Source organism: Pteropus alecto, unplaced genomic scaffold (assembly GCF_000325575.1).
Source record: "Pteropus alecto unplaced genomic scaffold, ASM32557v1 scaffold396, whole genome shotgun sequence".
In the NCBI taxonomy this organism is placed as follows: Eukaryota; Metazoa; Chordata; class Mammalia; order Chiroptera; family Pteropodidae; genus Pteropus; species Pteropus alecto.
In genome coordinates, this window is record NW_006438082.1 from 691963 (window position 1) to 706136 (window position 14174).

The 14174-nt window shown below is 44.2% G+C and overlaps 1 protein-coding gene across 1 annotated transcript in view; it reads right to left on the reverse strand.

Moving 5' to 3' along the window:
- Positions 1-9812, reverse strand: part of MECP2 (methyl-CpG binding protein 2) — a 49683-nt gene extending 39871 nt beyond the window's left edge. Inside the window, exon 1 of the mRNA XM_006915319.3 lies at positions 9692-9812. Coding sequence (XP_006915381.1) covers positions 9692-9717 — 26 coding nt within the window. The 5' untranslated portion in view covers positions 9718-9812. The remainder of the gene's footprint in view (positions 1-9691) is intronic.
- Between the last annotated feature and the right edge of the window lie 4362 nt (positions 9813-14174).

Genomic DNA, 14174 nt, shown 5'->3' on the forward strand with positions numbered 1-14174 from the left:
CGTTAACATCGAAAACCCTGCACCCACCCTGTCAACCTCTCTGCCCACATCTGTCACCCTTACCCCCACCCCTGCTCTGCTTTGGAGAAGCCCGCTTCCACTCTGCACCTTGCCCAATCCTTCTGCTCCTCGCTTGGTCCCAGGCTTTGGCACTGCCTCCTTAGGGCAGGCTTCCTTACCCCTCTCAAGGCTGGCTGTTCCCCCACTTGATCACACTTGATCACAGCGAGCGCCCCCATACTTGTCCTTCAGAGCACTTAACCCTCTGTAATTATATAATTACTTGTGAATTATTTAAAGTCCGTCTCTCCCACCAAACTTACGCTCCATGCAGAAAGGTACCACCAGTTTGTCTCGGTCACCCTACAGCCTGCCTACCGCAGTGCCTGGGGTACCACAGACACCTGACTCCGATGTGGAGTGTGTGGCTGGATGACAGCCTGATGAACTGCAGATCCTTCAGCATGGGGCAGCAAGGAACTCAGTACTCAAAGTGAACTGTATTGGCCAGATGAAAAAGTTACTAAATGTGGAACAATCCCATCATTTAGGTGGGATTTGGGTGCCATTATAACAAATAGTCTAATGAAATGTGTACTGTTTCACGAGTGTCACTGAGGAAGCTGCAAAATAGATCACCCGAAGTCCTGCTGCATCCACCTGAAAGGTGACTTGTGGCTTGGATGGTCTTAGCCATGGAGATGGGTCTGGGGTGCCTTTTAAATGGAGAGCCCCACAGGATTTGCTGGTGTATTAGAGGAAGGCGAGGAAAAGAGCAGAATTAAGGACAACTCCTAGAATTTCTGATTGGTAACTGGGCGGATGTTGATGCTGTTTACAGAGATAGAAGAGACAGGAGGAGAAGCAGATTTGAATGGGGAAAAAAGCGAGAGTTCTGTTTGGGGCTTGTTAAGTGTGAGACGTCCACGAGCATCTCAGAAGGAATACGGAAGCGGTCACCCAGTGTGGGGCTCAAGAGGGAGCCTGAAGATGTGGGCACAGAGCGGGCTCATCAGCACACAGCCGGACCTGCCATTCAGAGCAATGAAAATGCAGAAACAATAGAAACTCCCCTAATTAAATCAAGACACAGCCACCAATGAAATGTCACGTGGTCATTAAAAATGATGGTGTAAAGGCCTTATTTAGATGTTATCTATCTGTAGATAGCAGATTTATGAGCAATTCTTTTCCTTTCTCTATTTTCTAAAAAAAATTTTCATCAAATAGATATTACTTTCATAATTAGACAATAAAGTTACTTTCGTTTTAGGGAAAACTGATGATATAAATCTATTTTTACTCACATGGACAGATATCTACAGCATCTCATTGAGGAAAGAGGGCAAATTACAACAGCACATACTATATGATCCCATTTATCTAAAACAATACGTATGCATGCATGCGAGTGCATATAGAAGACTCTAAAAGGATGTTTAAAATGCCAACAGCAAAGGTAACTTTTCGGCTATTATTTTCTAAGCAATTTATGTGGCATGAAGAATTTTTCTTTCTTTCTTTTTTTTTTTAGGCAAGGCAACCCTTGGTTGACCTCGCAGATTGCAAGGACCTTGTCACCTTACGATCCCTTATTTTTTAATTTTTTTATGCCTACAGCAGCTGGTCTTCCTAGGTGGTCTCCCATCCAAGTACTAACCAGGCCTGACCCTGCTGAGCTTCCGAGATAAGCGGGGTCGGGCTTGTTCAGGATGGCGTGGCCGTAGACAATATGAGCAATTCTTAAAGTTTTGGTTGCATTACACTTTACACGGTATCTGTACAACACTGAATGCGTTCATAAAAATATTTGATATAATAACTTGAACTAGGCTTTAAATGTTTTACCGCCCTTCGTTGCACCTGTGCTCCAGGGCTTTCCCTGGTCTCTTTCCCCCACACGCTGACTACTCAATTGCTGGCTGTTCTTCCATTTGCAGCTGTATGATATACACGATAGGCATTCTTTATCTTTTTCTGCCATGGACCCTTTTGGCTTTCTAGACCTCCTCGGAAGAATGTTTTAAAATGCATAAGATAAAATGCATAGACACTGATTAACAACATACTTCGAATCAGAGCCAGAGTAACAGGTGCGTCTTTAGTAAACCATTAAATGACCAGGTCTAGAGGTGGGTCTAGTAAACACCCAAGTTTGAAGCAGTGAAGAGCACGAAGGATATCTCAAAACATCTGTAACTATAATATGATATGAAATCATCTTTGTCTTCTGTTGGTAACAAAGTCACATGTACTCTGAACACTACCGTGGTGTTGCCTACATTCGTCATCTGAAGGAAATCTGAATTTTCAATGACAAGTGGGTGAAAATAAAGATCAAGTGCTTCTCTCGTCCAAGGTCACAGAACCCCTGAATTCTCAATCCTGAGTCAGAGCCTTTGGTCTAGAAAGATACACAGCAAATAGTAAGACCAGTTTCCTCCGCACGGTGGAATTTCTAGAGAGATTTCCATATGCATCTAAATTGTTCACAATGATGTTTTACTTCTATAATTAAAAAAAGAGCTTAATAAATACTATGTTTTGTTTGTTTGCTTTGTCTTAAACAATCTGGAAGAATGGCTAAGAAATTTTATACAGTTGTTTACAAACCACAATAACATTTTTTATAGGGTGATACCACTTAAAAAAAGATTTTCAACCTTCCCTAACCACTTAAGTATTATGACGACTTTAATCATTCCCACGTTCTTACAAGCCTAGAAAAAAATTCACTAGATTTACTCTGGAGTTTAAAGGAACAAAAGACAAACTGTCATAACTACAGATGTTTGTCTATTTTTTTGCCAAGTGTACTTCCAAAACAGCTGAAAATATTAGAGCAAATTAGTACTTAATATGGACTAATACCTTCTGTTGTTTACAAAAACACAAAAACCAGAAATGCGAAAATTTACATTTAAAAAATAAGTTACTAAATATGTGTAGACAAATTTAAAAGACAACTTATCAAAGTAATGTCAAAACTTGAGAACCACTAGAAGCCCCAGAAAACCCAAAACGCTTTAGTATTTTCAAAAATAACTCACACGTAGAAAGTCAGCTCACGCTTAAAAGTGCTCGAGTTGTTTTAGCAGCACTGTGGAATGTGGCAAAAGAGATGGGAACGAAGCGAAATGTGCATATCTCAGAAGCCTGCTTTGCTTTCTTTCAAATCTAAAAATAAAACCTTCGAACCGCCGTATTAATAAGTCTAGAAAATGGATGCCTTTTTTTTTGTGGAAAGTTTCAACAAACAGAAATAAAAATATCTTCTCGGTTAATAGGAGCAAAGGATGTAAACATAAACCAGATGTCAATCCTCATTTCACTACGATTCCGTTCTCCCTTAGGGCTCTGGTGGGGCTTCTGCTGTGAAGATGTTTCTGCAGTACAAGGAGGCATGTTAAATGAATGAAGGTGTGCATCGAATGAAGGTGGACCAGGCTCAAAAGCCAAGTACTGAGTAAAAAGAGTGAGTTTCAGAACGTTACCACCCTGTCACTTTGCAAAACCACTTTCACATGTTCTATCGCGGTCATGTGTAACATAGCACAAAGCTTGCATGGACAGTATCCCGGTCACCTTTGGGGAACAGGCTACCTTGGGGAGGCACGGCACCAACTGCAACCACGGGCTGGGATTTTGCTGGAGCTGTCGCATTTGAGTTCCAAAAAAGGAGGCTGGCGTAAATTGGACAGACTGCTAACATCTCCGAAGTCCGAGTGGAAAGTAGCACGTGAGCAGAGAGTAGAGGCCAGGGAGGAAGAGGCCAGGGAAGACTGTGGGGCGGCAGGATCTCACAGGCAGGCACACGGAGGACCGGCGACTGAGGGCTCAGATCCCACCTCCCCAGCCCAGGCTTGCAGGGACTGCAGCGGGGCCGTCTATCGTGGCTCATCGGGGTGGACCTGGTCCTTCACAAGCCAGGAGCAAGCTTGCTTACACACTGCTTCCTTCACCATGAAAGTCTTGCTAAAAAAATAATTTTAAAAAGTCAGAAGAACTAAGCAGTGTGTTTGGTACCACAGCTGACTCGCGTGCCATGCCAGCTCCTGCCCTCCCCTTCAGTATTGACTATCAGGGACTGAAGCGTGTTGGAGAAGGGGAAGCCCTCTCCTCATGGGTCCCCTGGGGTCTCCTGGGGCAGAAGTGGAGGGAAGGAAGTGGAGAGAAGGTTCCATGAAGAGACTTGGAGTGGAAGCCCTGGGGGCTTGGTGGGTAGGCGAGAAGTCAGGACAGACAGCCTCCAGGGCACTGATGGGTGACAAGGGGACAGGGTGGATAGCCAGAGTACTTTGCAGAACCTGCTGGGGCTCAGGGCCATCTCAGGGCTTGAGGCGGCTTGGAAGGAAAGCCGAGCCTACTGAGCACGGCTGGCATGGCTGTGTCAGATCTCCTACCTGTGCACCCCGCAAACGGAACTGCGCCCAGCCCCGCAGCCTGGCTTGCTCTTCTGGCCTCGCCACGCACTCCAAACTCCTCAGACCCGGCCCAACAGTCCTCTCTGGTCTGAGCCTCCATACATGCTGGTCTCTCTTCCACTCACACTTTCTCTGGGACTAGCTGACATTGCCTTATCGTTCAGGTCTTGGGCGTCGCTTTTCAAAGAAGTCCCTTCCCTGACCCCAACTCCATGTCTAGGTGGGACCCCTCTAATGCAGCGGTCCCCAACCTTTTTGGCGCCAGGGACCAGTGCTCCTATGAGAATCTAACGCCCGATGATCTGAGGTGGAGCTGAGAAGGCAAATACAGATGAAGCTTCGCTCGTTTGCCTGCCACTCACCTCCTGCTGTGCAGCCCAGTTCCTAACAGGCCACACGCCATGGACTTGTCTGCGGCCTAGGGGTTGGGGACCCCTGCTCTAATGTTTATGTGCTCCCTCAGCGACCAGTACTTCTCCATCGTGGCATTTAGCCCCTTGTAAAGTAATGGCCTGTTTGCCTGTCTGGACCTTCCTTTAGTCCGTAAGATCACTCAGAGGAGGGACAGTCCCTAGTAGGTAGGACTAATAGATACTCAATTAGAATAGGGGAAACGAATGAGTGAAGTACTGCTATATAAAGAGTACAACAGCAGAAGAGAAACGAAGCAACAGCTGCCTGGTCCTGACTACACCCAGGATGCTATCCCTTACGCACAGTACAATTCAAATGGGACAGAAGGCCCAGCAGGTGCGGAGACTCTTCAACCCTGAGTCCCAAGAAGCCACTGCAACTTAGAACAGCACCGAATAAAAATGCTCCATTTTCCTGAAGATTCACAAATGAGAACGGGCTGAAGTTCCTCTTGCCAAGTAAAGGGTCTTGCCTCACAGGTTCTGCTCACACGAGGTCACGTCTGATGAAATGGAAGCTTCTGAAGTTTTGCTTTCTAGCACTAACTGCTAAAAACTGTCTTCCTGGCCTAATTAACAGCTCTCTAATCTCTACAAACAGCCTTGCAATCATAAATTTGTAGGCTTATCTACTCACATGTAGTCTTTTCTTTATAACTGTGCAATTAAAAGGCCACCTTTGATTCAGCAATATCTATCAAAGTTTAAAATGCATATACCCTTTGACCCAGCAAGTCTCATCCCTAGGAATTTCTCCTATAAACTTGGCCATGAACAAAACGGTATATGTAAAAGACTCTTAATTACAGCGTTAACGAAGTTAACACTAGAAACGTATCAACAGAAAATCAGTTAAATAAATTATGGTGCATCCATATAATGGACTACTAACCTCACCCTTAAAAAGAATGACATGGCTCTATAGGAACCGATGATGACCTGATACATTAACGAAAAAGAGCAAACTTCACAAATGTGCGCAGTATTTTATTCTTTGTGTAAATACACACACACACACACATCTGGCTTGCATATACACAAATAAAAGGTGTACATAAACACATATATGAAATACATAATATGAGGTATCTAGAATAGTCAATTTCATAGAGACGGAAAGTAAAAGGGAGATTGCTAGGGGCCGGGGGAGGAAGGAGGAATGGGGAGTTATGTTAAGTTTAATGGGGACAGTTTCACTTTTGCAAGATGAAAAGGGTTCTGGAAATGCATAGTGGTGATGGCTGCACGACAATGAGAATGTATTTAATGTCACTAAACTGTACACTTAAAATGGGTAAAATGGTAAATTTGATGTTATGTATGTTTTACCATAAGTGAAAAATTACACACACACGCACACAGATTAATGAGAAACTGGTAACGATGGCTGCCTCCAGGGAGAGAAATGACTATTGGGGGACAAAGTAGCGAGGAGATCTTTTACCACCTAACCTTTTTATACTACCTTTCTCATTCTGTACTATATACCTAACTATTCAAGAAATCACTTTTTAAAAAATCAGCCTTATACAAGAAGCCTTTCCCTTAATCACAAGTCATTTATATCCCTTCTTTAAGTAAAAAATATTTTCAACCCAAATCAGAACGCCACTTCAGTTTTGAGGGTACTTATTAGATTTAAATGATGCAAGTTGTAAAAAATTGCACTTGTTCCCCTAAGAACATATTCACCAAAAGCCTGTCTTTATTTTTATCAGCTTTTACAGAAGCGCTTCAAAATCATCATAGAAGAAAATTACCATTTTTATCAGTACGCAACTTTTATTCTATCATAACAACCAAGCTAGCTGAATATAGAACTGTTTCAACAGCAAAAAGCCCTCATCATAATTCAAGACAAAAATCAGCCTGCAATTACGTGAGTTATAAAACAAACTATGCTTTATGTTGCAGTCTACCCTAAAGTTCTAACTTTATGTCAGAATTAAACACACACTCAGCCCCTCTGGATTCCTCCTAGTTTATCTAAAACCTACTTTTGATCCACTCTTTTCTTGAATCTTCCAAAATGAGCTCTGTAGCCACGCCACTGACGTCACGTCACGACTTCTGTAGCCCTGCCCCCAGTCAAGAAGGCGGCAGCACCTGCAGGGCCCAGCATAGCCCCTGGCTCAAAGCAGGGGCTCGAATATTTGTGAGATGAATGAATAAATGATTATCTGCTGACAAACTTGCCATCGAGCCTTACAAAGAAAAAATTCAGAAAGAAAAAAGTAAGAATGCTTTGTTCACCTGAAGTCAGCGATGATAAAGGTGAAGATCAGATAACCGGCTCACCAAATGACTATGATGCGACTGACTAAGTGGGCTCTAGACCTCACCCCACACTGAAGTTAAATACAAATGTAGGTATTTTGAAAACCATACAAAAAACACAGGATAACTTACCTATAAGATCCTTCTGTATATATCAAATATGTATGCACGAATATAGTACGTCAAGTTTTTTAGGAAGAAAATACAGATGTACACTGACATATTCTTAGAGTAAGAAAGGATTTTCCAAGTATAAAAGCAAAAGAAAAAATCATAAGAGAAATGTTATATATCAAAAAGACAAACAGAATCAAAAGATCTGGAACAAAGTGGGAAAAATATCTGCATGATAACAGAAAATTAATATCCTTAATACATTAAGAGTTCTTACAAATCGACTTAAAAATATCCCAATGGAAGAATGAATGCAGAACATGAATAGGCACTTCGCAAAGACCAGATACAAATGGCAAATGATAACTGAGGTTCGGCCTCAGTAATAACCCAAGTAGCACAAATTTAAAAGATGACTATCCAATTGTAGGAGGGTGTGGGGAGGTGGCACCTGCTCTGACTGTCGTGGGAACTGGGATAGCCATTTTGGAAGGCAATGTGGTGGTACCCACCAGCAACTCCAAGTCCAGGCAGCGTCCTTCAAAAACACTGGCACGTGTGGAAGTTTAATGCAGCAGTATCTTTAATAGTAAAGCATGGGGAAAACCATTGGGGGACAATGCATGACAGTAAGTCGGCAACAGATCATGCTGCTATTTAACAAAAAAGAGGCAGACAGAAATGTGTCATATGGCCAGATGCTGAATATGGGTAGTACCATCCCCCTTTTGTTAAAAACGCAAAAAGTGCATATTCGTATAGCCTGAGAACAGGCAAACAGTGGTTACTCTGGGTGGTGGGCACAGAGAGTAACAGGGAGCTTTCATTTTTTTACTTAATATATTTTGAAATGGTTTGACTTTTCCATGAAAGCACGTATTATTTTTATAATTTCTTAAAAAGGAAAAGAAGAAAAATGATAAGCTATAAGCACGTATCTACTAAAGACAGATTCTGTCCTTTGAAAACTCCCTTCAAAGTTCCCTGAAGCTCAAATGGCCGTGTCTTTCCCATTCATAAGTACTGAGAAATATTTTTTAAAAACATCTCTTCTATATTTCTTAGAAGGAATTATATAAAGTCACCACTGCCTGCTTTATAAAATCCAATTGTAATCTTAGAAAAAGACTATTAAAAACACTAACCGCCCCCCAGGCCTATCGTCGACCAGAAGAAACCCAGTCACTGCCCGTCTTACATTTAGTCCACACAATTTGAGACAATGCACAAAGCGCCAGCCACACAACTCCCACCAGCATAAACACGTGGCGGACAAAGAACGTCCTGTCAGCAGGGCCCAGGGCACATCCCGCAGCAAGGGGGAATGACAATCTGAGTCACAGGATCAGGAGTGAAACCAAATTTGGGACCTGGAGGCAGTGTGATGCTCTCCCCTTCCTTCCACATCTTCTCTTCTCCTCCGCCCAAACCCTGCCCCTCACACGGTCCTCAAATGAGCTGTTATGGATGTCCGCGCGGCTTTAGGCTGAGGTGTCAGAAACCTCTAGAGAGACACGACAAAGTGCTACCTGGGGGTCTCAGCTGGAATCTCAACGGCAGCATATGTGTAAACTCACATTTTTTTCTTAGGAAAAGAAATGGAGAAATTCGGTGAGAATGTTCTGCCCTTACCACGTGGAATGTTTGAAATCCAGGTGTCAAAACATCAAATGCGGAGTGACCACTGATTTTTAAAAAGCTTGAGATATTGAGCCTGCCAGCAGAGAAGTTAAGGAACCACTCACTGTTACCAACTGGAGGTCCACACAATGGTGCCAAAGCAGCCAAAAGTGCGGCTGACAGAGCGCCTGGGTGTCAGACCTCCAGTGGCTCGGATCCCGAGCTTTTCAAAAGGCATTCACTCTGCTCTAGTCTCAAGAGCCAGGTGTGAGTCTGGGTGCTCTCTTTAGTTCCCGTGGGAGGAGTGCAGCAAGCACATGCCATGAGCCATGGGCTCCCCTGTTCTGTGACAGCTTTCAGGAGGCCGTCCTTCTAGGGGACCACACGGCAGTTCCCACATCTGAAAATACATTACCACTGCTCGCTAACGTTGACCAGGAAGTCATTTACCCAAAACCAAAGCAAACAAAAGTACCATGCTGAAGACCACTGGGCAAAAGCAGCAGCGGCAGGTGAAGAGCTCAGTCAAAGCGCTCTCAGCTCAGCTGACCTGCTTCAAGGTGAACTGAAGTTGCAGATCACCAGTTCCGGCTCTAATCTGACGCCCGCCCCCAGATCACGCTGTGGCTACCAAGTAACCCTACCCAAACTGACCTTTCAGGGCTCAGGGAAGTGACTTTTTTTTATTATATGGCACAGTTTGGCACAGTTATGTCTTTAGTCTTTGGGGTACTTTCATACTGTCCAAGAGTAGTATAACTTGTTTTTTTCCTTTTTTTTTTTTTAAAAACAGATGGCCAAACCAGGACATATACTAAAAAAAAAAAAAGGAAGGTTACTTACCTGAGCCCTAACATTCCAGCTACCATGGAATCCTGTTGGAGCTGGTCTACAGAAGCAAGATGTATTCTGGGGAGTCACATGTCACATCAAAGCAGGAACTGGTGAGTCTGTATTTTTATGGAGCCTAAAACAAAGAAAATCGTAAGTTGAAAGCCCCCATTGTGCTGCACGATCTTTTTCCCAGGGCTATTTGGGACATTTCGAAGATAAACATATAGACAAAGTACTATGCTATTTCCCGGCTTACCTAGCTTGAAACAAAGGATAAACTGCAAATTACTGGCACATAACACACAGTGCTAAAATAAAGGAAAGATTCATGCATGTTAGAATCGACACTATCGTAGGTCCTGTCACCTCTGAAGGACACTCTGACAATTATTAAACGTACCGTTAGTAGTGATCTCTGGTATTTTTGGTACCATGTCATACAGAAATCATCAGGGAGAGAATACATGTTCAAGAGAACATGCGACATTAAAATACATGTTCAAAAGAACAGGCAACATTAAAATGTCATCCCAAAAAGAACACGCGAAATCCAGAGGCAAAGTCTCCCTTCTTTCTCAAGCAGCTGAAGCTGCAACAAGCTGCTGTTAACATCACGTAAAGAAAGGAGCTTTAACCCTGAGAGAAAAAAGCAGTACCAATGAAAACCAAGCGCCCTGGGAGATCCAAAGCCATCCTCCAAAAGTCTGTCTAAGAGCACTCACTTTTAAGCCTCTCGGATCAGTAAATTGCAATGTTCGACAGAGTTATTAGTTTGATAGTTTCTCTTTTGCTTTTGAACACATGTTCAAAAAAGGACTTTTATCATTACATTTTTCATTATTAAGATAACCATCATTTCCTTGTTAAAACCCAAACTGGCCTATATTAGCTAATCTCTGATACCTTGCTGGCCCAAGAGAAGCACTTTTTTATCTCGAGACTAAAAAAAGCCTGGCGTGTACAATTTAGAGATTATTCACACAAACAATTACTTGTGTAATCAAACCCAGAGGAAGGGCAACACCAACCAAGTCTTTTACTTACGGCTGGTCTCTAACTACCAGGATGGTACCTTAGAATTATTTATTGAGGTGCAGTGAGGCCTTATAATTCTCTTAAACAGTCGAGTCATAGAATGCTTTGAGATCCCCAAAGTCAAGGTAACAGTATTACTCAGTTAGCTACATAATAAAAATCAGACTGGTCTCCTGGCTGGGAGGCTCCAGAAAAGCACAACTTCTCACAGCCACGATTGTTTTTTCCTTGTAAACTGAAGGAGCTGGACTAAGGTTCCTTCTAGCTCTGAAAGTTTAAGATCTTTGATTAACTCAAGATTTCACAGAGTGTGTGGGGGGGAATAAAAGAGCCAGCAAATGAGAGCAGTTAAGTGACAACCCAATAAAGCAGTGATTTGCAGGTCCATATATATAACACCCCCAGCTCTTAGGTAAGGAAGACAAGTGACCGCTCCGTTAGGCTTGCTCCTGAGAGTTCAGACTTCTGCAGTAACAGCAAAACAGCTACAGTGAGGACACGTCCGTATGCCAGCAGACCCAACATAAGTGTGACTTGAAACAGCTACAAAGACCAAGGCTTTATTCCCTAACGGAATGGCCACACCCCCCGCTTTGATATGGGAGTGGGGATGCCCTGCCCGCCTCCCGAATTCCCATTTCCACTCAGGTCCCCTACACACCCACCTACCATCAAAGTGGTGGAACTAAGTATTAAAGCGATGACATGCAAATTAAGTTTTCAATAAGTAAGGGTTCCTTGCAAGAGAAAGGCAGAAGAGAGCAGGCACAGGCGGAAGAGTGCAACCTTTGTGTAAGTGAGCCCAAGGAAGAGGAACCCATTTACGTCTGTTCTAACCAAAACAAGATAGAAGCGCAGCGGTGACAATGGCAGTTTGCCTGGACAGGGCTGATACAGAAGCATTGAGGACAAGGTCCTTCTGTTGGAGCGGCAATAATGCTTTACCCAAGAAAAAAGGTTGTGTCTGCCGGCCACATGAGGCTGGTCTGCATGCATGTCACCATAGCAGAGGGCAGCGAAAACAAGCAGGTCTCCTGCCACACGCCCTGGAGCTCGCCGCCAGTCTAGGACTGTTCTTTACCTCCTGTGCGTTTAAAACACTAGTTACTCCAAATATCAAACATTTTCGGTGATTCTCTCCTCCTCACAGATACTCAGGCAGCCTGCCAACAAACTGCTCTTAAGCCAATTAAAAGATTTCCACTGATATTCACCTGTATAAAAGATTACTGGTTCCAGGACACGTCATTTATCATGCAAATAGTCCCAGGCAGGTACATTAGCGGGTGGAAACGGCCTCGAGACAGGAGCTAACAATTTTACCTCTGCTCTTCTTTATTCTTAGTTAAAGAAGTGAGCTTCTCATTCCATCTCCACGTGGGGGAAGGAGTATGTGGGTAGGGGCAGCAACATCACATTGGAGTCATCTAGCCAGTTTTTCTGTCAAACTCCTCAGCTTGCCTCCCCACCGGACTAGATTCGGCCACTCAGAAGCAGCGCGGGCAGAGAAACAATGACTCTGGCTGGAAGTTGCAAATAGAATGCAAAACTGTATCCTTACCCCCTGCTCCACACACAAACGGCACAAAAGTTGGAGCACGGTTTGACTGCATCATGCTGTCAGGTGAAACAAAGACCTGGTACTCTAGGTTTAAAGCATTCCAGGCAAGTTTGTAACAATAAAAAATAGGACGGTGTGATAGGCCAGTATGAACAAGAAAGCCATAAAAGGTTTCTTCAAGCTGTTAGGACATGCTGACTTCAGATGCCACCAGGAACTTTGCAGAGAAACTATATTCTGGAAGCTGCCAGTGCTGTTTAAAGGCCTTGGGTATGACAAACAGCTAGCTGGAGGGCATCTGAAGAGGCAAACACATTGCCAAGGATGGCCGAACGAAGCAGAGCCCTTGTCCTGTCGCATCCCGGGTTCAGATGTACAAACCTTGGTATCTTTGTCAAGTGAGGCTTGAGTATCTGTGTGCGTGGATGAAATGTATCTCAGTGATCGGCCACCTACCTAACATGCCACGAATGGGTGCTCTGTGGCGACGTACCTAATCGACTGTACTTCTACTAGATTGATTATGCCCTTTAAGGTTCTGACACGTGTGGGTAAGAAAATAAAAGGTAGTGTTTCCTAGGCTTCCTGACCGGGATTTGAAGTAGAAGTACTAAACAGCCCATAAATAAGCCTATTTCCCTAAATCCGTGGGGGAAATTCCCAACAGACCTAAAAAATCCAGACCCTGTATTTTTAATAAGGATCAGGCATATTTCAAAAGACCCAAGAGGTCAGCTCAATCTCACTGTTCACTGCATCACTGAGATCCAGATGAAAATTCCAGCCACGAAACCTCAAATTTCTCCTCTAGAGTAATAACTGCCTATTAATGGTGAATTTTACTACGAAGGTCCGAAATGCTTTATTTTTCCAGTATAACGAAATGCCTACAACTTGTGAGAGTCCTACAGAGTCCAAGCCACTCAGCATCACACGCCGGTAGGTTTGGTTCCACGATCACCAACCACCCCCTGAATTTGATCCTACCATCTCACAATTTGGGGTACTGATCCCACACAGCAGACACAACGTGTGAATGGCTCCGCAAAGCCCATTCCTGTTCCTGGAAAAATAACCAGAAGCACACATCTGCCTGACCATGAGTCAGGAATATCAATTTTGTGGTGGAGCCCATTTCTGCTGTGACCGATCCACACGGAACACACAACAGAAGCGACTGCCACAGAGGTGCTCCAGAGCAAGCTTCCCCTTCTCGGGTCCATACTTAGCAATGTCATAAACGGTTTCCTCTGTGAGGGCACTCTTTTTAGACTCTTCACAATGACCTTAAGTCTTCAGTGCAAAACCAAAGACACATTGCCACGCCACGTAAAAGTCACCTGAGTTTCAGTTTGGGTGACTGAGTCATAACCAAACTAAAAAGAACATAAACTTTCAGGGGCAACTGACAGGAACCATAGCGATGCGATGAACTTGCCCCATCTGGTACGGTGATCTCGTCCAGGACTATGGGAGCCCGTTACATACTATGTCCCACTCCACTTATGTAACTGGAAGATCGCCGGCGAAGGGGGGAGGATGGGGGAGCGCTCATATTCTGAGGCCACTGCACCCCCAAAGACCCTGGGGGCGCGCTCCCACTGAAGAGCCTCAGGTGCTGCCGGACACACAGTCCCCTACCCACGGCTCCTGATGGGAACGAGAACAGCCTCTTTAGGATGAGTTGTGGGACCAGGAACACAACGTCTAGTCCCTTTTGTGGGTGGACAATAATTCCCACCTACTTGTTCCTGCTAAATGGGAAAGGAGATGGTGGAACGACTCGCTCGCAGTGGGGGCAGAAAGTCATGGAATGGGCGAGAAGGAGGGGGAGGCAAAGCCTGGAGATGGGGGTGAGAGCGCAGGAGCCCTTGTGGCGCACTCTCCCGAACGGGA